General features: G+C 42.3%; 1 protein-coding gene across 4 annotated transcripts in view; it reads left to right on the forward strand.

Moving 5' to 3' along the window:
• CACNB3 (calcium voltage-gated channel auxiliary subunit beta 3) overlaps nt 1–26,281 on the forward strand; it is a 345,917-nt gene that overhangs the window by 239,184 nt on the left and 80,452 nt on the right. For all 4 annotated transcript variants that reach the window (XM_077483317.1, XM_077483318.1, XM_077483316.1 and 1 more), the window contains one exon: nt 15,111–15,233. In XM_077483317.1, the coding sequence (XP_077339443.1) occupies nt 15,111–15,233 (123 nt within the window). The remainder of the gene's footprint in view (nt 1–15,110; nt 15,234–26,281) is intronic.

The following is a 26,281-nucleotide window of genomic DNA, read 5'->3' on the forward strand; positions in this document are numbered from 1 at the left end:
ACTTCCTCTTTAAGCAGACTTCATGTGTGCATGACGCCTAATAGTGAAATAATTAGTGGCTTGTATAATAAAGACAGCAGGAGGCATTCTGCTGCTTGATTTACGGAGAAACTTAACACTGAAAGCTGTGTCAAAAAAAGACAGGCAGATGACAAAGGACTAGTCATGCGCATGCTTGTAGATTTTCCATACCTCCAAACTTTCTGAGAAGGGAAACAGACATCAGTTAGCATGAGGGTATGTAGCCAAAGGATACACCACCTGCCAAACCCCCATTACATGGAGAATTAATTCACAAAAAATAATATACAGCTATTGGCTCCTGCTGCTGCCAATTAGAGCCAGTAAAGCAGAGGGCGAGGCTGAGCCCCACTCTCTGTGTCTTATAAGGTGGGTCACTATTGGGGCACTCAGCAAAGGGGTGGAGCCAGGAGTGCCAACGGGGGACCGGAGAAGAGGAGGATCAGGACTGCTTTGTGCAAAACCATTACACAGAGCAGGTACAGTAAGTATGGCATATTTTTAACTAAATACAGGAAGTAAAGCTGAGGGCTATTCATTTTGGTAGATGTTTTCCTTAGCAGCGTCTAGGTTTTGTTTGAAAACCATAGCCAAACCTGAAGACTGTTGTCAATTAAGCAAAGAAAGCTAGAAATAAACATAAAAGAACGACCGTCAGCTTACCTTGACAGTGTGACTGATTAGAAATAAGTCATTTACCAAATTGTTCTCAGCGGTCTCATAAGTGAAGCAAATTAACCAGCAAACCCCTTACCCAAGCGCATATATTAGCACATGAAAAAAAAAAAGGAAAATGGGCACTGCAACTTTGATGTCAGCTATAAATGGACCAGCTTAAGGGTCTACTCTTGACATGAGACAACTATAAAACCCAAGCAAAAATAATAAAGAAGTGGGTGAAATCCAACAAACTATAATGTTTGTATTATGTTTGTGATTGCAAATGCTTTCACAAAGTGAACTGAGCCTGTTCTCTTTTATTTTCACATTGGCATGTATAAGGTTTCCCGTATGCTAAATGGAAAAACTCTAGATAGAAATACAATGTCCCTGACCTCCTTAGAAGACCAGTTTGCTGGCATTCTCCTTTTTCAGTTATTTGTGTTATTGGCCTGCAACAAAATGCAGATTAGAAAGTGAGAATTCCTGATCTGCATACTTGTTTCTGGTATATGATTCATAATGTATTGAAGCCGCTAGATCAGGGGTGTCCAGACTTTCTAAACAAAGGGCCAGTTTACTGTCCTAACTTTAGAGGGGGCGGACCGTGGCCAGTGGGAGTAGAAAATGTTTTGGTGTCACTGGAAGTAAACAGTGTCCCATCTTTGGTATTAGGGGGAGAAATAGTTCCCCATTGTTGGTATCAGTGAGGGGAATAGTGTCCCATCTTTGGTATTAGGGGGTGGAAAAGTGCCTCATTGTTGGTGTCAGTGGGAGGAATAGTGCCCCATCATTGGTGTCAGTGGGAGAAATAGTGTCCCATCTTTGGTATTAGGGGGTGAAAAAGTGTCCCATTGTTGGTGTCAGTGGGAGGAATAAAAGAAAAAACAGGTAGAGTTGGCGCTATACCTATAAATTTACTATGTGTGTCACTATACAGAACTCTAAGCATCTGTGTTAATAAAATTATTCCTTATCCGTGCAGTAGTCTAAACAATTATTCATCAGTGTTAAAAAATTATGAAAGGGAATTATGTGTCTGATGGCGGGGGCCTCATGCCCCTATGGTATATAATAAAAAAACTGTGAAACAGGTGAAAAATGCTAAAAACTAAAATAAAAATTAATAAAATCAAATCAAATCCTTTTATCCTATAGATATAAAGTGCCAACAAGTCCTTTATGATGTATTAAACAGTTCATAGCCAGTGTATAATTTCCAAGTGGTGCCTTGTGCAAGTATCCAAAGAGAATCCCCGGTGCGCTTTGGTGAAAGTAAATTATGTTGCGCTCACCAGATCCTTACCCCTACTGGGGGAGACTCGCCTTCACAGTGTTTAGCCCCTGTGTCACTCTCTGGCGTCTCCCTGGGAATCTGGCCATTCATCCACGGGTTAAATTCTCATTCGTACATTTGCATGGAAAGAGGAAGAGAACGCATAGTGTAGTATGTCTTTAAAGGAAGTTTATTACAAACTATACAACTATAAAATCCTCACACCGACAGCTGCTGCGGTGTATTCGAGAGTGGGAGGAATAGTGTCCCATCTTTGGTGTCAGTGGAAGGAATAGTGTCCCTTCTTTGGTATTAAGGGGAGGAAAAGTGCCCCATTGTTGGTGTTAGTGGGGGGAATAGTGACCCATCATTGGTGTCAGTGGGAGGAATAGTGTCCCATCTTTGGTATTAAGGGATGAAAAATTGTCCCATTGTTGGTGTCAGTGGGTGGAATTGTGCCCTATCATTGGTGTCAATGGGAGGAATAGTGCCCTATCATTAGCGTCATTGGAAGGAATAATGACCATTATTGGTATCAGTGGGAGGAATAGTGCCCCATCATTGCTGTCAGTGGCAAGAATAGTGCCCCATTGTCAGTGTCAATGATAGGGACTATGTCTCACTGTTGCTGAGACTGGGGGGAATAATGTCCCATGGGCCGGATAAAAGCAAGCAAAGGGCCATATCCAGCACCCGGGCCGCAGTTTGGAGACCATTGCACTAGATCAACATGACATCAGGACAGACAACATTTTAAAAACACAGGTCAGCATGGGCAGCCCCATGTTTCCCTCAACACGGATTTCTTTAAGAAAGCATTCCGCTTTCTTTCTGCTAGAAGCCTTCTATAATCTAAAATCTAATATTGGCTTATTAACAATACTAATATGTATGAATGTGTGAATTTTAGGATGAGTTAAATTGGTATATTTTAATTTGTTCAAGATAAGTAAAAATAAACATGCCGAATTTATAGAAGTTTACGAAAATATATCAGCATATCTATAAAGTAAGTGTGTGTATATATACAGTATATATACACATATACACACATGCTTCCTCTGTCTAAAAATTTCAGATCTAATGTTTTCTGTAGAATACGAACCCAAACATTCAGCCAATGTCATTAAAAACTATCTTTGGCATAACAGAACAAGAAGTCCTGGAAGTGATGGTTTGGCCCCCGCAGGGCCCTGATCCCAACAACATTGGCTCTGTCTGGGATTACATGAAGAGATAGAAGGATATAAGGCAGTCTACATCCACAGAATATCTGTGGTTAGTTCTCCAAGATGATTGGGTTTGACCTACTTGCTGAGGTAATTTAAAGCGGAGTTCCACCGAAAAGTGGAACTTCAGCTTTAAGTACTCCTCGCCCCCTGACATGCCACAATTGGCATGTCATTTTTTTTTGGGGGGGGGGGGCTGGGTACCTGGTTTGGAGTGAAACTTCCTGTCCCACTTCCTCCTTCCGACTTCTGGCTGCCTAGGCAACCTCCCCTTACCGGAAATGTTCTGGGACATGTGACAGGTCCCAGAACATTGCCTGGGATGCTGGTGGACGTGGTATACCTGGAAGTGTTTGATACAGTACCTTACACACGGCTCATGTGTAAGGTAAAGTTTGTAGGCTTGGAAATATTGGCTACTTCTGTCTGTAACAGTTTATCATCAGCCACCCTGGATACCTTTGCCCCCCTCCCTATGCACAGAATCAGGCCCCGATTGCTACAACCCTGGCAGACAGACAATACCAGAAGCCTAAAAAAACATAGCCGCGCTCTTGAGCGTCTGTGGCGTAAAACGAAGTCACAGCAAGATTTCAGCCAATATAAATCTGCCCTCCAAAAATACCATTCCTGCCTCCACACTGCCAAACAGACCTACTTTATCACTCTCATTAACACCCTCTCACGCAGTCCCCGTCAACTCTTTTCTACGTTTACTATTCCACTTCGTCCTTCATTACCCCCACCTACTAACTTACTCACTGCGCAGGAGATTGCTAATCACTTCAAAAATAAGATTGAGACAATTCGTCTCGAGATCTCCGCTCTACAGACATCTCCCTCACTTTACACTCCTTGTCCTCCTGCACAATCAATACTTCCCTCTTTTAACCCAGCTACTATAGAGGAAGTCACTAAACTTTTTTCTAATGCCCACCTCACCTCCTGCCCCCTGGACCCTGTTCCTTCTCAGATACTACGGTCACCATCTGACTCAATCCTATACTCCTTAACTCATATCTTCAACCTCTCACTCTCTACTGGAATCTTCCCCAACCCTCTAAAACATGCGCTAGACACTCCCATACCAAAAAAGCCCTCAGACCCCACCAATCTTAACAACTTAAGACTCATCTCTTTACTCCCTTTTGCCTCCAAACTCCTTGAACATTTAGTCTACAACCGACTGAGCGACCACCTCATTGAGAATAATCTTCTTGATCCCCTTCAGTCTGGATTTTGTCCACAGCACTCCACAGAAACTGCCCTCCTAAAACTCACAAACAACTTACTAACAGCCAAAACCAACGGTCATTATTCCATACTCTTATTCTTGGACCTTTCTGCTGCCTTTGATACAGTCGACTATCCCCTCCTCCTCAAAAAACTAAATTTGCTTGGTCTCCAAGGCTGCACTCTCCATTGATTCGAATCTTACTCATCTCACCTTCAGTGTCACCTACAACTCCACTTCCTCTTCTCCAACTCCCCTTTCTGTTGGGGTTCCCCAAGGTTCTGACCTTGGACCTCTACTATTCTCCATCTACACGTCCTCCCTGGGTCAGCTGATAGCCTCCCATGGCTTTCACTACCATTTATATGCCGATGACACCCAAATCTATCTCTCTGCCCCTCAGCTCACCCCATCAATCTCCTCACGCATCACTGATCTACTAACAGACATATCAGCCTGGATGTCAAACCACTTCCTCAAACTTAATCTAAAACTTAGCGCTTAATATTTCCTCCCCCACGTGCCCCTTCCCCTGACTTCTCTGTCAAGATTAATGGCACATCTATCAGTCCGTCCCCGCATGCCAGGGTGATAGGGGTAACCTTAGACTCTGAACTGTCCTTTCAGGCCCAAATACAATCCCTGTCCAAACCATGCTGCCTTAGCCTCCGCAACATTTCCAGAATATGCCCCTTTTTAACTAATGACACCACCAAGCTTCTTATTCACTCCCTGGTCATCTCTCGCCTCAACTACTGCAACTCCCTCCTCATTGGATTACCTTTACATGGACTATCCCCCCTTCAGTCCATAATGAAAGCCGCCGCCGGGCTCATACACCTTAACAGCCATTCACTGTCCTCCACCCCTCTCTGCCAATCCCTCCACTGGCTTCCACTCACCCAACAAATAAAATTCAAAGTACTAACAATAATTTACAAAGCCATCCATAACTCTGCCCCCAGCTACATAACTAACCTAGTACCAAAATACCAACCAAGACGCTCTCTTCGGTCATCCCAAGACCTCCTGCTCTCTAGCTCCCTTGTCACCTCCTTCCATGCTCACCTCCAGGATTTCTCCAGAGCTTCTCCCATCCTTTGGAGCGCCCTACCACAATCTGTCTGACTGTCCCCTAATCTATCCATCTTTAGGCGATCCCTGAAAACCCTTCTCTTCAAAGAAACCTATCCTGCTTCTAACTAACACTGTTTTACTTTCTCCATCAGCTATGTATCAATTGACCCTTCCTTTTTAGATTGTAAGCTTTAATGAGCAGGGCCCTCTGATTCCTCTTGTACCAAATTGTAATGTATCTGTAATGTCTGCCCTCATGTTGTAAAGCTCTGCACAAACTGTTGGCGCTATATAAAACCTGAATAATAATAAAAAATAATAATAATAGATTTGTTAATAGATAGAAAAACAGCTAAAAGACCCAATTCAGAGAGTAGCGGTTAATGATTCTTACTTTGAATGGTCCCCGTCTAAGGTTATCAGTGGTGTACCCCAAGGTTCAGTGCTGGGACCCTTACTTTTTAATACTTTTATAAATGATATTGGGTCTGGGATTAAAAGTAAAATTTCTGCCTTTGCAGATGACACTAAGCTATGCAGTGGAATAACGTCTTTACAGGATGTCTCCAATTTATAAGCCGACCTCAATGCACTGTCTAATTGGGCAACTAAGTGGAAAAATTAGGTTTAATATTGATACATTTATGCACTTGAGGCTTAAAAATATGCATGCATCATACATACTAGGGGAGTACAACTGGGAAACCCATAGTGGAGAAAGATCTGGGGGTTTTGGTAGATCATAAGCTCAATAATAGCATGCAATGCCAAGCTGCATTTTCCAAAGCGAGCAAAGTCCTTTCTTGTATTAAGAGAAGTATGGACTCCAGAGAGAGAGATATTATTTTGTCCCTATACAGATCATTAGTAAGACCTCATCTGGAATATGCAGTTCAGTTTTGGGCACCAGTTCTCAAAAAGGATATCAGGGAACTGGAGAAAGTGCAGAGAAGGACAACCAAACTTATAAGAGGCATGGAGGAGCTCAGCTATGAGAAAAGATTAAAGGGACTGAATGTATTCCATCTTGATAAGAGGAGATTAAGGGGGGATATGATCAACATGTACAAGTACATAGGTGGTCAATATAGTGAACTTGGTGTTGAGTTATTCACTTTAAAGAGGAAGTAAACCCTAATAGGTTTTACTTCCTCTGTATTCCCCTGCAAAGTAAAAACATAATCATTATGTGGCACTTACCTGCAAACAAAGCCCGCAATCTCCACGATGTCCTCGCTGGTGGAAGCAAACATCTTTGCCCCTCTTCCTTCCGGGGCTGCAGACTCCAGCTCTGTGATTGGCCAGAGTTGCATGATGTCACTCCTGGGAGCCACCAGTCACGGTGCACGCTGGGGAATAAACGGCTCGGACATCATAGGTGCACTACAAGGTAAATATCTCCTTAACGGTGCACGTTTAGGAGATATTTTCAGTACATATAGGTAAACCTTATTATAGGCTTACCTATATGTAAAAATGTCTCAGGGGGGTTTACAACCACTTTAAGGTCATCACAGAGGACAAGGGGACACTCTTTACGTCTAGAAGAAAAATGATTTCATCTCCAAATATGGAAAGGTTTCTTCACAGTTAGAGCTGTGAAAATGTGGAATAGACTCTCTCCAGAGGTGGTTCTGGCAAGCTCAGTAGATTGCTTTAAAAAGGCCTGGATTCTTTCCTAAATGTACACAATATAACTGGGTACTAACCTTTATAGGTAAATTTGATCCAGGGAATATCCGATTGCCTCTCGGGGGATCAGGAAGGAATTTTCTCCCCTGCTGTAGCAAATTGCATCATGCTCTGCTTGTTTTTTTTACCTTCCTCTGGATCAACTGTGGGTATAGTATTGTGTATATGGGATTGTATTTTTTTTTTGGTTGAATTTGATGGACTTGTGTCTTTTTTCAATCTTTCTAACTATGTAACTTAGAAGGATTGATGCTGTTTTGAAGGCAAAGGGTGGTCACATCAAATATTGATTTGGATTTCTCTTCTGTTCCTTTACATTCTAATTTGTTAATTGATAAATATAAGCTATTAACATTTTTTTTTTCCGAAACCAATCTTTTTTCCAACATTTGTTTACACCTGCCTAAACCATAGCACAGTAGTGTATGCACATTGATCTGTCGGTGTAATGGGTGCAGTGGCTGGGGAGGTAGCCAGCACTCTAAGTTAAAGCGGAGTTCCACCCAAAAATGCAACTTCCGCTTTAAGGTAAGGTGACCCCCTGATATGCCACATTTGGCATGTCATTTTTTTAGGGGAGGGAGCCAGTACCCTCTTTTCAGAGGGTCTCAGCTCCCACTTCCTCCCGGCACAGCGCAGCACCACAAGGGAGATCACCTCTCCCCCCTCCCTCTCGGCAATCATCTGGGACACGTCACAGGTCCCAGATGATTGCCCGGCCAGTCATGGCGCGCGGCTCGTGCATGTGCAATGGGTGCCCAGCTGTAAAGCCACAGCCAGGCGCTCACAGTTACAATGCCAGCGCCGCAGAGAGGAGGGGGGTACAAGCGGGGCTTAGTTCCCCCACATCGCTGAATCCTGAGACAGGTAAGTGTCCGATAATTTAAAGTCAGCAGCTGCAGTATTTGTAGCTGCTGACTTTTAATTTTTTTTTTTAAGCAGAACTCCACTTTAAGGAGTCCAGTATGGTGACTTAGTGTTGAGCACTGTCAGAGAGCGCTGTCAGAGACAAGTACATCAATTGGGTGCAAGCTCTAATATAAATATAAAGGGTACTCTTTATGAATTCACCTAATAGGGTGTAATTAACAAAAAAAAGTTACTTTTCTGTGAATGGCAAATATTGAATGAATACTACAGTATATAAGGAAACCACCACTTCAACTAGTATGTGTTCATCCAATGTGTTCATTTTTCCTTGTAAAATTTAAAATAGAACTCCAGTTTAATTAAAAGTGCAGGACAATGTTTTCCATTGAGAAGCTACAAACATTACAAAATAAAAATAGCAATTATCTACTTTCCTCGCAAAGGAAGAAAAGCTACTGTGCGGTTCTGTATGTGATGCATTAATCATTACATGCCTGCAACTCTTCCATCCCCCCCTCACTGCCTCATGTTGACTGATCTCACAGCTGCAGAGCTATATAGGGGACATTCATATATATTGCCTCTTGGGAGCTGATTTTTTTTTTCTGGTTCAAACCTGTCAGTTGTGACGTACTGAAAAGTCTGTGTAGCACAGCGTCACCATATAAATTGTTTTGAAACAGAAAGGGTTCATTTTTTTGCAATTATAATGGTGTTATGCAATTTGACTGTGTTAAGCAGAATTCTGATAAGCACAATTTGTGTCTAAGTGGTTGAATTCTATTTAGTTTGTAGAATATAAAACATGCACACCATTGCAAATTCACTCTATACTGTGGAATAAATGACCGTGTAAGCATTTTTTCATTGACCGCATATAGTGCAAAGAAATTATTCCTTTGCTGAATTGTACGCTTATTCTGTGAGTAATATTTGCAGAGGGGGGTGCTAATAAGACTTGAAACAGTCAGGCATTGTGTATGAATCAGACCGGAATACACTTTAATTTACATTTACGCACCATTATTATTAATCTGAAGGGGCTTTATACTTTTCACACTATATAGAAAGGTACATACTGCAAGCTTGCATTTTGGTATATGTAAACCCTTTGGTCTGTTAAAGCCTAATGGCCAATACACACAATTGGACATTGATTGGATATTCCAACAACAAAATCCATGGATTTTTTGATTTTTTCCAACAGATGTTGGCTCAAACTTGTCTTGCATACACACGGTCACACACAGTTGGTCGGAAATTGCGAACGTCAAGAACACGGTGACGTACAACACGTACGACGAGCCAAGAAAAATGAAGTTCAATAGCCAGTGCGGCTCTTCTGCTTTATTCCGAGCATGCATGGAACTTTATGCGTCGGAATTGTGTACACACGATCAAAAATCCGTTGTCGGAAAATTTGAGAACCAGATCTCAAAGTTTGTGCGATGGAAATGCAGATGGAAAATGTCGGATGGAGCCTACACATGGTCGGAATTTCTGACAAAAAGCTCCCATTGAACATTTTCCGTTGACGGTGATGACAAGGGTGGGGCCTTGATGGTGACGTCATCACGCTAGCCGTGAGACGGTGGATGGACATACGAACTAGGAAGTAGAGCGAGATAACCGACGAGACCGCACTGGATGCTTATGTATTCTGAGCAACTTTTTGGCCATTAGATGACTACTAATCTGTGAGTGCAAACTTTCTCTTTTCATTAAACATATTGATCTTACATATTACACTATGGAAGTCTCTTTGTTTTGTTTTCCATCTTTGAGTACTTTATGCGGAGGCTCTAAGAACATCTATAGGGTTGAGGGAGACCTTACTTCCCGAAACTAGGCGAAACTGTTTTGGCAGTCACCGCCTTTTGGTAAGCAGGCAATTTATATATAGTCTGTGGTGACGAGGACGCACTCTGCATGCTTTTGAAGACACGTCACGGATGTTATCATTAATACTTCATTTATTTGTGTGGACACCTTGTTTTTGTCACCATTGTTTCTAATGGGACTCTGCATTAGTTTTTCTGAATTATCAATGCTTACAGTTGCTGATCCATCCTACGAAGCCACCATCTTCTCAACTTCTTCCGGCTCACCTCTTGATCCTCTCTGGTCACTGTTACATATTCTCTGGTTTCATCCTTAGCATCTAACAGATACTCAGCATCTAACAAAAATCCTATGGGAAAAAGAAAAAAAAAGTGTGGGCAGAAGAAACATTGCATGTCTTTCTAGTGAATAAACTCCTTCCATGAATTTATTTGTGTGTTAATGAACACTGATCTCTGTTCCAATCACAGGAAGCAGAGATCAGTGTCACTTGTTGCTAGGCAGAACGGGGAGATGCTGTTTACAACGTCATCTCCTCGTACTCCTTCCCCGTGAGATGATCGTGGTTATCCTTGCGGCAATCGAGTCCACGGGACCCACGCCCCGACCCACGGGGTTCCGACCGGCACGCGGCCGTGCTGTCAGCAAAAAATGTAGGTACTTTTTTTGAGCATAGGGCTCAGAGGGTAGAATGATTGAGCATACAAATGTAAATAGCCATAGTTAGAAAGAATGGGATTCAGCAAAGTCAGGCATTAGGTAAACAAGCAAAAAAAGCGAAGTGTGAATGGGGGCCTAATGCCGCGTACACACGAGCGGACTTTTCAACATCCAAAGTCCGAAGGACTGAGTCCGTCAGACTATCCGATCGTGTGTGGGCTGCAACGGACTTTTGACTCGCCAAAGTCCGAAGGACTTTAGAATATGGAACATGCTTCAAATTTTTCCGAAGGAACTCCGCCGGACCCAGTCCCCTTCAAAAAATCCGCTCGTGTGTATGCTACTCCGACGGACTAAAACCGACGCTAGGGCAGCTATTGGCTACTGGCTATGAACTTCCTTATTCGAGCCGAGTCGTACGTCATCACGTTCGAATCCGTCGGAGTTTAGTGTGATCGTGTGTGGCCAAGTCCGCTCAGCCGAAAAGTCTGTCAGAACTCCGTCGGAATTCCAGCAGAACTCCGACGGAACTCCTTCGGAAGTCTGTCGGACATAAGTCCTCTCGTCTGTACGGGGCTTAAGCAGTAACTATGTGAGTTGTTGAGAAGAAATCATTAATGCAGAATAGTTTTCTCATCAAGAGGTATCAGAAGAAAACAAACCAAAACTTACAGATCAAAATACTGAAGACCTGGCTCTCCCATTGAAGAATGGGAATTTGAGATGTTGTTGTAAGCTCTAGTAAAAGCAACTTAATTGGGCAAAATGGCTGTCAAATGCAGAGTCTCTGTGTGCTTAGTAAATTCCGCCATCGGTTACGATAATCAATCAGTAGTGAAGAAGCTGTGGATGATCAGCAAATCAATCATTTTTGAGTATATAAATATGGTTTGCAGTTAAAGTGCCATTTTCAGAGTTTTGCTTACATGTCAATTAGATGTCCTCCTAATAAAAAAACAGGTATGAGTGTTAATAATTGATCTCAACTCATTTTAAAACAACATCTTGATTTCAAGAAAACCTGGGTTGCTTCAGTTTACCATAAAACGTTGAATGGTTGCTAACGTTGACCCAAGAATGTGCTTACTACGTACGGCAGGAATCAATACATGAAAACTTGGCAGTCACATGTTCTGTATCTTCTACCGGATCTGTGCGTGGTCTGCTAATCTGTAAAATGCTTCCCTCTGTCATTTCAATGACCTGGTGTACTATAATGAAGCTTTCGTTTTGTGCTAAATGACATTGTAAGGCTTGGCTTCCAATAAACAACAGTAACAGGGCAACAGATGGGATCTGTAAGGGCAACGGTGTTCTTGGATATAGTGTCATCAAATATATGGTCTTTAGAAACTGGCATTCAGTCATCATCAACAAACCAGATGTCTTGCTAAAGGCCGTATACTCAGCTAATGAAAGCAAACAGTGGTAAAATTACTGACAGTGAGATCAGCACCCTTCCTGAGCATATATTAATAAAAATCAGTTGCAGTATAAGCCATTTAGAGACAGTGTTTTTTGGTTTTCAGATGACCCACTATAGTGTAACAAAAGTAATAAAGTCCAATCACCATGTACACGCTGCAATCTGACCGTACAATTTTATAATCAACTTTACCAAAACTGTTCAATATAAGGACCTACCTACTTTATCCAATCAATTTTTTATCCAAGTAAGTAGGCCCTTGCTCTGCATAGTTTCTGGTAGATCTTAGACTCCTTTCACACTGGGGCCATGGCCGCGTTAGCGCTAAAGCGCCGCTCATTTTACTGGCACTTTACGGCTGCTAGTGGGGCGCTTTTAACCCCAAAGGAGAGGTTAAAAACTCCTGTGTTGCCTATTCATTCCAATGGGCAGGGTTTTTTGGGAGCGCTAAATACAGCGCTCCCAAACTGCCCCAAAGATGCTGCTTGCAGGACTTTTCGGAAAAAATCCCGCAAGCGCATCGGCCCAGTGTGAAAAGTCACACTTGAATGAATGGGAGGCAGTTTTCAGGCACTTAGCAGAGGCTATTTCCAGCGCTAAAGCACCTGAAAACCGCCCCAGTGTGAGTGAAAGGGGTCTAAGGCTGGGTTCACACCGCCGCGGCAGCGAGAACCGGATGTGATTCGCACCGCACTGCAGTGCAAATTACATCCGATCTCTGTGCGATGCGAGTTCAGCCATACAGATAGTATGGCTGAATTCGCATCGCACCCGCCGCAAACTCGCACGGGACCCTTTTTTTGGTCCGCAGCAGAATCGGATCGCATGGGTGTTCACACTATGCGATCCGATTCCTGTCCGAGTTTGCAGATCGCACTGCGATATGCGGACTGATCTGGGGGTGTCATTAACATTTCACTGACACTCCCAGCAGTCCGCATAGGGCAGTGTGAACTGCCGGCGGGAGGCATGCGATGCGGGAAAACGCCACGGATTTGCGGCGTTCCCGCATTGCTCCGGTGTGAACCCAGCCTTAAGGAGACCGTACAATTGGAATTCGGGGAGCTTTACATAAAAACAGCAATTTTAGACCCCTTTCACACTGGGACGGTTTTCCGGCACTTTAGCACTGGAAATAGCCTCTGCTAAGCTCCTGAAAACCGCTTCTCATTCACACTGGGGCGGGGCTCTTGTGGGACGTTTCCAAAAAGTCCAGCAAGTGGCATCTTTGGGGCAGTTTGGGAGCGCTGTATTTAGCGCTCCCAAAACGTCCTGCCCATTGGAATGAATAGCCAGCACTTTTGAAGTGCCTAAAAAGCTCTTAGAAAGCGCCCTGCAACACAGGAGTTTTTAACCACTTTTAACCACTTCTTTTGAGTTAAAAGCGTCCGAAAAGCGCTGCTTAAATATCGCTAAAGCACCGCTAAAATAAGAGGCACTTTAGGGCTAATGAGGCCGCGGCCTCAGTGTTATAGGGGTCTTAAAGTGAGTATTCTGACTCTGATTGTTGTGAAGCGACTATCCCTTGTGAGACCTCTATGCCTGGCCTGTATAAGATATAATCACTGAGGACAATCCTCATCAGATCGTTTGAACTCAAACAAATACCGATTCCATCCACAAGATGCTTTTATTCTGAACATTAGATTACAGCAGATGACAGGATACAAACAGATGACTAGGTTGTAGTATTTATGCAGTCAAAAGATGATATTGTCTGTAGCTTACAACGCAGAATACATTCGCCCTGCTACATGTGGCTTGTAGCTGCATCCATTATACAGGAAGTACAATCATAGGAAGAAGGGTGGAGCATTACATACAAAGGAAGTGTGTCATAACATGAGGGAAAATAAACTTGAGAAAACAAGTGCATTACCACAAAAGGTCACTAGATGGTAGCATGTGAACTAAATATAAACATCCATAGAAAATGGTTAGGAAAGCAATCTATATCAATTCTATGCCCCTTGAGGCAGCACAGTGAGAGAAGCAAATATTCCACAGTGATTTACAATTTGGGAAAATAATAAACCGAAAGCAATTAAGATAATGTAGAAAATAAAGAGATGGAAGAGGGGAATCTACTTGCAGGTACTTAAAATTTATATATCATAACGCATTCTTTTACAAAATCAATAAAGATGATTAACAAATTGTGAATCACGTATTAGGGCTGCCCATACACATGCTTAAAGATCAGGACACCAAAATGCATGGTACTATGTTACCATGTGCTTTGTCGGACAATTTGTCACACACTTTAACAACATTCATTGGTGTGCCATCAACAAAGTGATATTAAAGATTTATTTTTTTCAAATAACAAACATGTCATACTTACCTGCCCTGTGCAGTGGTTTTGCCATCCATCCATATCTCCTTGCTGTTTTTGGTGAGAAGTCACTTTGACCGTGGCCGTGGCCATCTTGAGTAAGGGCAGATGATTCATGTAGTATTCACTTCCTGGAATCCATCTGCACTTAACTCAGGCATGCAGGCAGAAGGGTGTGCTCCTCTCCTCACTCTCTCCAGATGAAAGCAGCAAACTAGCAGCATAGCATAAGGTTAAAGGCTCACGCTAGCATTTTTTTTTTCAGCTCAAAAAACATTAAAAGAAACGCTGGATGTAAAACGTCGATAATAGCATTTTTGTGCCGGCTTCTAGTAGCGTTTTAGTAGCTTTTAGGAGTGTTAGTGTTTTATTAGCGTTTTTACAGTACATGAAGGAAAAAGCATTTGGAAGTGTTTAGGAGCATTTTGTAGCGTTTAGCATTTCATTCTGCCAGGAAAATGCTCCCAAAAACTCTACAAAAACTTTTTTTTTTCTGCTTTTAGTCGCTGAAGCTCAAAAAATGCTAACAGGCAACAATAAGCACCTCGAGATAGCCTTTTATAACCAAATCAGGAAAATCTTAAGAAAAACATAGAATAGAACAGATAACAGGCAGATCTGTACAATCTGTACAAGCAGGTATATATGTAAAGAAGAGCTCTGTATACAGGCCTGCATGTAATACACAGCTTGTTTAAGATATAAGCATGCAATGGCAGAATTCATGAGAACATGTCAACATGAGAAATAGTCTGCAGCATATAAGTGACCCGGTTCTTCTTTTGCAGGGTTCTGCTGATTCCTACACAAGTCGTCCATCGTTAGACTCCGACGTGTCACTGGAGGAGGATCGTGAGGCTGCCCGCCGCGAGGTGGAGAGGCAGGCTCAGGAACAGCTCGACAGAGCCAGGGTATGAACCTACCTTTTTGAACAGAATACTACTCAGGAATATTTTTTTATTTTCAATTTCTGTGACTAAAACCAATCATTATACTGTATATTACTGTATGTTGAAGAACCCTGTAATGCAGAACCTACATTTTTTGCATTTTTACAAAGTTTATGTACAGCCCAAACATTTTTTTAGTTTTGCAGAGTAGGAAAGGATTAAGAGGTGGTTCACACCAGGAATGGCGCAGGAACACGCTCGTTCCTGTGCTATTTGAGTGCAGTGCGTTTTCAGCCCATTCATTTGATTTGGCTAAAAAATTTCATCACAATAAAAAGTAGTGCATGCAAAATAAAAAAAAAAACGCTCTGCAACTGGACCACATGGTACTTCTGTACCATGTGAATCGGTGCAGGCAAATGCAGTACATTTGCAACCTACGTTTGGGGTGTTATAAGCACTGCATTGACACCTACTGCAGTGCTTTTTTCCAGTAAACCCACACGGAATGTGAGTTTTCCACACAGGGTTCTGGTGTGAATGGGCCCTAAAACCTCTGTCAGTTTATTTTTTCTTCTATATCCCATTGGGGAGATCTCACTTTAATTTCTGTCTCAGAGACGCAGCAGGAAGTAAAAGGAAATCCTGACCAAGTGAATACAAAACTATACATACAAAACTATTACAATTATAAGAGTACAATACAAGACTGGAAAATATACCTATAACAAGCAAAATTCTACCTACTTCCTAGCAAATAAGCTTAAAAGTTACTTAAAGAGGAAGTAAACCCTGATGAGTTTACTTCCTCTTTGATTCCCTGCAAAGGTAATGCATAATGGACTGCTATGCATCGCATAGTAGTCCATTATGTGTCACTTACCTTACACAGAAGCCAGCAAAGTCACCGCTGTCCCCTGTAGTCCGCAGCATCCATCTTCTCGGTGGGTCTTGCTGCTCCGCCGCTGTCATTCGACGAAGCCGCGATGATGTCACTCCCGCGCATGCGCACGGGAGCTGCCACTCGCGGCATATCGCCGTTGACAGCGGCGTGCTCAGTGCGCCTGCGCGCCTCTGTCTACGGCGCATGCGCCGTAGACCGCGGTGCCTGTCTTTTGCCAAATATCTCCTAAACCGTGTAGGTTTAGGAGATATTTCTTGGACCTACAGGTAAGCCTTAATCTAGGCTTAACTGTAGGTCAAAGTGGTTTGTAAGGGTTTACAACCACTTTAACTCTGGTTCACGATCTCTGTAGGCAATGAGGACCCAGGCTTACTCTATAAGCTGTTGTGGGAGGTCAGGTGAAAGCGTCTTAGGCCAAGTTTCCTCTCCTTCTGTCAGAGATCAAACGTGGTGTTAAAGGAGAAGTATGAGAATCACTTTTTTTCCACGATTATACTTACCTAGGTGGATGCAGAACCGTAAGATGCTCCATCTGTCCCCTGGTGTCTTAGCACTGAGAACCGAGTGATCGAACACCGCCAATGGCTTGGTTCTCTTTCAATCAGTAGCTCTCCTCTCTGCTCCTCTACGCTTACTGGAGTGCTGAGCTGTAGAGGGGCGGGGAGTGGCAGTCTCAGCATCTCAGTGGCTCACTGGGAGGCTGAGACAGCCATCAGTCCAGGTACCTGGTGGAGCCAGATTTCATTGTCGGGATGATGCGGTGCCTGGACTGATCTTTGTGACGTCAGCAGAGAGCGGACATCAGACCAATCTCTACTGAAAATGGGTCACAGGAGTGCAAAACTAATTGCACTCCTGTGACCCATAGGGGAAGCCCAGCTGAACGAGCTCAGGCTGGACTTCTCCTTTAGGTCACAGCAGGGCTGGGTGAAGTGTGGGATGATTGAGAGGAAATGGCTACTTAGATATTTATAGTTTGTCTAAAACCTATAATTTCCAACTTTCACTGCTAACTGGTCAGTCCTTGTAAAAATCTTTCCATGTGATTTGTACAGAGGTAAGTACTGTATATGTGCAGCCATTGCTGGCCTCTCCTTGTAGTTACTTTACTGTCATACTGATCCATTAGGAGTTACCGAGAAAGTATGCAGATCAAGAGTTCTGGCTTGCTGCATGTGTGTTCCAGATCAGTGACTTTCTCCTCTCATCCGGTCACTGTAGATATACATATGGCAGGATAGGAACAGCATCAATGTGGGTAGACGTACCCGTATGTTCTCCTGCATTGGCCGCTTGTGTGCCTGCCGAACACAGGGGATCACAGTTCATAGTACCAGGCTGCTATGAGTGGCCCTGGTACCATGTGATAGCTGTGACCAATCACAGCAATCACAGTTACAGTAGTAAACAAGGCTGTCATTGTTTATTACTGTGTGCTCTCTGTGACTGGTCACAACAATCACATGGTACTAGGGCAAATCACAGTTGCTTGGTACAATAATGGGTAATATATGTCCCTCTCTAGATAGCCTAAAGGTGCTCCTTGGATTTTGGGCCTCTATGTAACTAGGCTGCGAAAAAGTCTCACACATGTGCTATCACCATACTCAAGAGGGATAGAAGAATGGGTTTTGGGGTATAATTCTAATTATCCCTATGCTGTGTGTTAGAAATATTGTATTAATCAAAAACTTGGTGTAAAAAATACATTTTAATTTTCTTTCCTGCATTTTTCAAATACTTGTGGTAAAAACCCATAGTGATTAAACGCCACCAAAAATGTTTTTTCTATCTGTTGAAAAAAAAAAAATTATAAAAATGTAATTAGGGTACAGTGTTGTGTGACAGGGCTGAAAGCTGAAAAAGGGCCTGGACTGGAAAGGGGTGAAAGTTTCCAGGCTTTTAGTGGTTAAAGTATTACATTTTTTTTAATTATTGATATTTTTTAAAAAGGAGGTCAGCGATGGCAGGCTATATCTTGCTCCTAATTATGAATGGATTTTATTGAGCTTAGCCACTCCACGACTTCTCATATATTGTGTGATCTATACCAGATGTCCGTATTTATCATTGCCTGATGAGCTAGTCTCCTTTTTAAAATACTTTTTTGAATAGATATTTTTTGGTAAAGTCACAGAGACCTTTATACAACAAAAATAGGTGAGCAGACTGCCAGCACCCTAAACTTAAATAAGAAAGCAGCTAAGTGAATCAAACTGTTGACATCTACGCAAGGAATACTATAGACATAAAAGAAGCAGCCAGGTGAATATGACTATTCACATCTACACAAGAAAAATTGAGCTATGGATAGACATACACTTTAAGCCTTCAATGCAGTCAGCCAAGAGCAAATGCATTCCGGAATCAACATTTGGTGTCCATCATTTGCCAGGAAATTATGGATAACATTTTCTGACTCGGTGTGGTTTATTCTGGTGTGCTCTGGCGATTGGTCAACTTAAAGATAAATATTTGTCTGTCTCTGCTTTACAGCTGACCACTCCAAAATCCGTCCTGGGACACCAGTCAGATGGTACAGATAGTTTCTGGGATTATTAGAGAATTTCCTAATTACACTATAGTACTTACAAGGAACCTGCTGAGATGTATCTGTAGCTGAATCAGCAAGGTGTCGCAACAAAAGCACTGTAGCTGTCATATGGTTTTACTTATGAATGGTTATATTTAGCCTTTAAATTGTTAAGCACTGCCATAGGCAATATGATCGACATTAGTGTATAGACCAATATTACAACTGGAATAGTCCAAGATCATGTAATGAGCAAGATAATCTTACATTTCAAACTTCATATCATGTGGCCAAATACATTGCACTAGTACAACCCGAGGCCCTGAGTCCCGGTTCACACTGTCCAGTGCAGGGAACCATATGCGATTTTGAACAGGACTCGCACTGCATTCCTGTTCAAATCATGTGCGAATCTTCAGCAGTGTGATTTGAGACATTATTCTGTCTGGCTCCAATCGCTCCGAATGAGCACTAAAAACATGCAGGACCCTTTTTTTAGCCGCATCAGAATCAGATCACGTGGGTGTGAATCAATTCTGCAAATAACACTGTGTTTTGTGAACCGATTTGGGGGGGGGGGGGTGTTAACATAACATACACACCCAAATCGATGCGCATGAAAGGGGTGCGATTTGCATGCAGTGCGGAATCCGTACAGAACTTGCTGTAAATTTGCAGCGCACAAGTGTGAACCGGGGCTTATAGTTATTTTCAAAATAGCAAAAATAGTTTATGCCTGTGAATTCGCAGTGAGTTCTCTGCGGAATTTGCACCTCGTGCAAATCGCACCCTGTTCATGCAAATTGATGCAGGGGTGTATGTTAAGTTAACGACATCCCAAAATTGGTTCGCAAAACGCAGTGTGTTTTGCAGAATTGGATTGCATGGGTGTGAACACCCATTGTTAGAAAGTTTTCTTTTAACTAATATCTAATATTCATTATTAACAAATATTAACAAATTAATGAATGGATTCGATCTTGCATGATAATTGAATTGTATATATATATATATATATATATATATATATATAGACTTTTATATATGTATTTATTTATATAGACTTTTATACAAATATATGAAAATACACATGGTTATAAGCTGTTTGTAATTAGGAATCTTGAGCTGGGTTCTCACCTATCCCCATAAGATGAGAAGGAAGGTTTCACATTACTTAAGATGATAAAGTTCTAATGTTAGTTAAGAATATAATTTCTTCATACAACAATATTTCTTGATTAGGATATTTTTATTAACATTGGGTTTTAAATGAATATAATATACATACTGATATATGTAGTATTTGATTTAGAAGTTAAAGTGGTTGTATACCCACATTTTTAACTTTTACCTACAGGAAAGCCTATAATAAGGCTTACCTGTAGGTAAAAAAAATATCTCCTAAACCTGTACGGTTTAGGAGATATTCCCCTCGGTATGCGCCGCTGACTGCAGCGGCGCATGCGCACAAGGGGTTTCTCGCCGTCAAAATCTGGCAGCGGCCGAGCGGCCGGACTGAAATCTCCCGCGCGCATGCGCGGGAGTGACGATATCGCGGCTCCGGCCACTCACAGCGCCGGAGCCGCGATACCCGGAAGAAACGCCGAGGGAGCATGTCAGCTCCCTCGGCGTGGATCGGGCCAGATGTCGGGGCCTCGTTCTAAGGTAAGTATTTCATAATGAGCTAGTATGCGGTGCATACTAGCTCATTATGCCTTTTGCTTTGCAGGTTTAAAAAAAAAAAAATGTGCGGGTTTACTACCGCTTTAAAGGAAACTTATGTTGTATATGTTAAAATAGGTTTACACACTGTTTTTGAACACTCTTCAGGAATGTCAACCCCCACCCTTGTTTCATTAAAAGCCTGCAGTTTTCTGTGGAACTGTAAGACAAACCAAGCCTTTTTAGGAAGGAGGGGTCAGATTTTAGGAGAAGGTGGGGGCTGAATGTAGGAGTAAAAGGAATTAAATAGAGAGATTTGTTGGCAGACATGACACATCAGGAGACACTGAAGGAAGCTGGTACAGCTTTACAGACACATATCATTATTGATAATTTTACATTCTACATTTTTAGATTCATAGTTTCATAGTTAGTAAGGTTGAATAAAGACACCAGTCCATCCAGTTCAACCTGAGTGAGTGTCTACAACTGTCCCCATCCCTGTACACTGCACACTTACACCAGTCCCTACCCTCAAGGAGTCCACAATCCTAGGTCCCCATTCATATATTATGGCCAATTTTGGACAGAAGCCAATTAACCTACCTGCATGTCTTTGGATTGTGGGAGGAAACCGGAGTACCCGGAGGAAACCCACGCAAGCACAGGGAGAACATGCAAACTCCAGGCAGGTAGTGTCATGGTTGGGATTTGAACCAGCGACCCTTCTTACTGCTAGGTGAAAGTGCTAACCACTACACCACTGTGCTGCCCTTGTTCTTGTAATATTTTGCCATTTTATTATTAAATACATTTTTGAGTTTTTACACAAAAACTGAAAGGACTTTCTTGGAATCTTTCTCATCAATATGAATTATTGAATATCGATATCAATACCGTGTAGCACTGACTCCTGAAGGAGCGGCTAATTTAATTGGGCTTACCGTTACCTTCTTCACCTTGTATGCATCTAGGGGTTTTTCGAGGTAGATGGCCCAAGGACTGTAGAGACTAACGCCAAATCCACTTAAAGGGGTTTTTAGTTGTGAAAATAGTTAACGAACACAGTCTCTCAACATAGGGTTAGAGGGTTTAGGTAGAAAAGTCCAGGTGCTCTTAGTGCTAAGTCAAGTATGAAAAAGCTTCTCATATCAGGAAATACAGAGAATAGCCATTCACAGCTGGATCCTCACCCTTATTGGCTAGTCCTTCACTCACCAGGCCTAGCAGCCAACAGGGTGTTTAAATCAAAGCAAGTCTCTGCCACAGACTTGGTGTAGATCACTTTAGTAAAACTGAAAGATTGTAGACAACTTGTAGAACCCTCGTATGGTACCAGTATCTTGCAGCCGGTCCGGCGATACCACACGAGACAGGATTCACTTGGGGTCTTCAACTTGTCCAGACTCTTGTTGAGAAGTCAACCGTTGCGTGGCCTTCTCCCGAAGAGTCCTCCCCTGGATACCTTCACAGTTGCTGGGCCTCTCCACTAACCGAGATGGCACCACACCTCCTCTGAATCCTTCCTTCAGTTTCTTTGCCTCGGGCTAGCCAGCCCCAAGACATGAAGTCGGGTGGATCCGTACCCCAGGCCATGAGAGCCCCGGGGGCTGGTCAGAAAGCACTTCTGGACCGGTAAACCCTGAAACACGTGACATCCGCACCTTAAGTACCCTCTCCCAGAATACACAGTAAGAGTGACACTCCCACTGGGCTGGTTTCTGAGAGAGAATAATCTTAATGCACCCAACCAGACTGCGTTCTTAACCCTGCCAGGGATGACAGCACCACCTATGGTCAGGCAGAGCACCATGCAGTCCAGCCACACTGATGCTGAGGTCTAATTTTAGAGTAATTAAACCCAAAACCAAACTGCGGTTCAAGGATAAAGTTAAATGACAAAAATACATAGCGCGTGCTCTTCGTGTGCTCTTCAGGAGCCAGCGCTACAACCGTAAAAAAACAGTATTTAACACCTATGCAATCTGATTCTAGTGTGGCCAAAAAAAGGGTCCTACACTTTTTTGGTGTGAATTCAGTGTGATTTGAGCCATACAGAATATTGGCTGAAATCGCACTGCTGAAGATTCACATGTGATTTGAACAGGAATGCGGTGCGATTCCTGTTCAAAATCACCTGAGGTTCCCTGCATTGCATAGTGTTAACTGAGGCAAAATTTTCATCTAAAGAGCTCTGTTAGAACATTATTGTGGCTCATGTTTATATGCATTGCTTTCCTGTGTTTCATCAAGTATTGAAACATGTCAGAAAAATTCCATTGACTTTACCAGAGCAATACACATGGCAATTCAAAGACCGACTTTGACCTGTTTTGTGTTTCTTTGGACACAATTGTGTTGTATTTTTTGAACAGAAGGCAAAGCAAGTCAAATGCTACATTTTCCACTTGAACACAAATGCATATATTTAAAAGAAAAACACAGTATTTGAATATAATGGCCACTGACATATAGACAGTCTTGGGATTTATCATTTTAGTATGTTCCAGTAAGTAATCTCAAAGTAGCCATATGACCTTCTATGAGGAACGTGAGAAGTGGAGAAGTCAATGTCTAGACAATAGTTATTCCATTCAAGCTGTTGTAATTGGCTTTATAATCCAGCAACCATGCAGATAATCAAGCTGTGCTGAATTAGTTCTTTTGACATTTTATATAGTAATTCACTAAATAAAATGATTTTACTGTATGCACTGATGCCTCATTTGTAGTGAAGGCATATGGGAACCAAACGGTCGCAGTTGACCTTGCCTGTAAAATGACGCACTAATAGAGTAATCTTCAGTTCCTTCTTAGCTTTAAAGGAAGTGATATGTGTAAGATTATTACCTGTATTATGTTCTGGTCTAAAAAACTTGGTTGTGCTGACTTCATGCAGCTGTGACATTGTGTGGAATATCTGTGATGGCTAAATTAGTTATCTTTTGTAGGCTTTCTTTCTTCCATTTTCATTTGGTGATCCAGCCAGAAAGTCTGTTTTTCAAAAGAACAAGCTCTCTTCCAGATGTATCCGTTTATAAGGATGAGACAAACCATTCAACACTAACAGGAGTGCTTACAACAATCATCTTTTATTTATTTATGTAAACCCCTTATCCTAAAATGAAACAACTGGCTGCTGTAACTGACTACAAACTACGAACTGGAGTTTGGCTTCAATTTGTTAGTGTATTTCAATCTCCTAGTACATTTAACACTACCCCGCCCCCCCCCCCCCCAATTAGCAAGGCTACTGTCCAAAGGTGCCACCTGTGCTCATTCATCCAGAGCGGGGGCACTGAAGTATGTTACTGACCAGATTACCAGGTGAAAACAGAGAAAAAAAAAGCCTACTAAAGAAAACGAATGCAGCCACCACATCTAATGATTGATAAGCTGGTATATACAGTATTACATTTTTTGTTGTGGGTTTATTACTGCTTGCCAGCTATATCACCTATATGTAGGGCCGCAAGCTCTGCTGCACTGGATCATGTACTAAGTGTGATCTGGCACTTACGGGTAGGGGGTGTGCATGCCGCCAATGGATGACTGCCAACTCTGTAAACAAGGCAGAGGTCTGTCCTGTCAGCCGTGAAGTAAAGGATCTTCTTTTCCCGCAAAGCAAGAAATAAAATCCATCATTTCCCTTAAAGTAAAACACCAAAAACACTGGTTAGGTACACATTTAACCCTTTGATCACCCTAGATGTTTAACCTCTTCCAGGCCAGTGTCATTAGTATAGTGACAGTGCATATTTTTAGCACTGATCACTGTACTAGTGTCACTGGTTCCAAAATATGTCAAAAGTGTCAGTTAGTGTCTGATTGCCTGCCGCAATATCGCAGTCCCACTAAAGTCGCTGGGTGCCGCCATTACTAGAAAAAAAAAATCAAAAAATTAGAATTCCAGTATCTATACCATAATTTGTAGATGCTATAACTTTTGTGCAAACCATTTAATATACGCTTGAATATGTATATTGTGTTATGTAGTGGAATACATATTGGCCTAAATTCATGAAGAAATGTAATTTTTAATTAAAAAATGTTTTTCAGTTTTCAGCACTGTCACACTTTGAATAACAATTGCGCGGTCATGCAACGCTTTACCCAAATTACATTTTTGTATTTTTTTCCCCACAAATAGAGCTTTCTTTTGGTGGTATTTGATCACCTTTGCGGTTTTTATTTTTTGTGCTATAAACAAAAGAAGAGTGATACGTTTGAAAAAAACACAATATGTTTAACTTTTTGCTATAATAAATATCCCAATTCAAAAAATGTAGGCCGATATGTATTCTTCTACATATTTTTGGTTAAAAAAATCGCAATAATTGTATACTGATTGGTTTGCGCAAAAGTTATAGCGTCTACAAAATAGGGGATAGATTTATGGCATTTTTTTTTTTTTTACTAGTAATGGCGGGGATCTGTGATTTTTATCATGACTGTGACATTGCGGCGGACACATCGGACACGTTTGACACTATTTTGGGACCCTTCACATTTATACAGCGATTAGTGCTATAAAAATTCACTGATTACTGTATAAATGTCACTAGCAGGGAAGGGGTTAACACTAGGGAGTAATCAAGGGGTTAAATGTGTTACCTAAGGAGTGATTCTAACTGTAGGGGGGGGACTCACAAGGGGAGGAGACAGATCAGTGTTCCTCTGTACTGGGAACACACGATCAGTCTCCTCTCCCCTGACAGGATGTGGATCTGTGTGTTTACACACACAAATCCACATCCCAGCTCTGGTACAGGCAATCACGGGTGCCCAGTGGACATTGCAGCACTGGGCACGCACACCGGCTCCCAAGTGACATAGCGGCAGCGCACATGCCCCCTAGATTGCCTGGAAGCCTAGGAGGTCATATGACGCCCACCCAGGATGGGAGATCCCTCCTGCGGATGTCATTTGACTATGGGCAGGGTATGAAGTGGTTAAGAAGGCATGCCAGAATCCTCTGGATCAGGGGTCTCCAAACTGCTGACTGGGGGCCGGATGTTTCCCTTTGCTTACTTTTATCTGACACTTGAGTCACTGTTCCACTCACTGACAATAACAATGGGGTACTATTCCTACCGCTAATGCTGATGGGGCACTATTCCTTTCACTGATACCAATTATGGGGCTCTATTCCGCCTACTGACCCCAATGATAGGGCACTATTCCTCCTACTGACCCCAATGATAGGGCATTATTCCTCCTACTGACACCAATGATGGGGCGTTATTCCTCCCACTGACAACAATGATGGGGCACAATTTCTCCCACTGACACCAATGATGGGGCACTATTCCTCCTACTGACACCAATGATGGGGCATTATGCCTCCCACTGACAACAATGATGGGACACTATTTCTCCCACTGACCCCAATGATGGGGCACTATTCCCTACCCTAATACTAAAGATGGGGTATTGTTTACTCCCACTGATGCCAGGACATTTTCTACTCCCACTGGCCACATTCCGCCCCCCTAAAGTCTGAAGAACCGTAAACTGGCCCTTTGTTTAATAACTTTGGAGACCCCGTCCCCTACTCTAGCTGACTGCTTACCAAAAATGGCCATGAAAAAATAATAGAGGCTCCTTTTGTTGACCTCCCCTTTTGAGAAGACTAGTCTCCTGGTTGTAATGCTGGTGCTGAAGTACAGAGATCAGAAATTGTGGCACACATAGTCAGACATAATCAGGCATCCAGCATTTTTAGAAGGAAATCAGCAATGGCAGCCACGGTACTTCTTTCATGACAGGTTGACCTTAAATGACAACAGGGTTTGTCTATGTATGTATAAACATGGATACATAGAGGGAAATAAATAAGTGTGCCTGGAACAAGCTCTGTCTCAACTGGTGCAGTTGCCCATAGCAATCAAGCATCTTTTAGCTTTCAGTGTTTTCACACACCTTAGAAAATTAAAATTTATAAGCCGATGTATAAGGCCGCGTACACAC

Source organism: Lithobates pipiens, unplaced genomic scaffold (genome assembly GCF_037356315.1).
Source record: "Lithobates pipiens isolate NorthernLeopardFrog02 unplaced genomic scaffold, aLitPip1_a1.2 Scaffold_16, whole genome shotgun sequence".
In the NCBI taxonomy this organism is placed as follows: domain Eukaryota; kingdom Metazoa; phylum Chordata; class Amphibia; order Anura; family Ranidae; genus Lithobates; species Lithobates pipiens.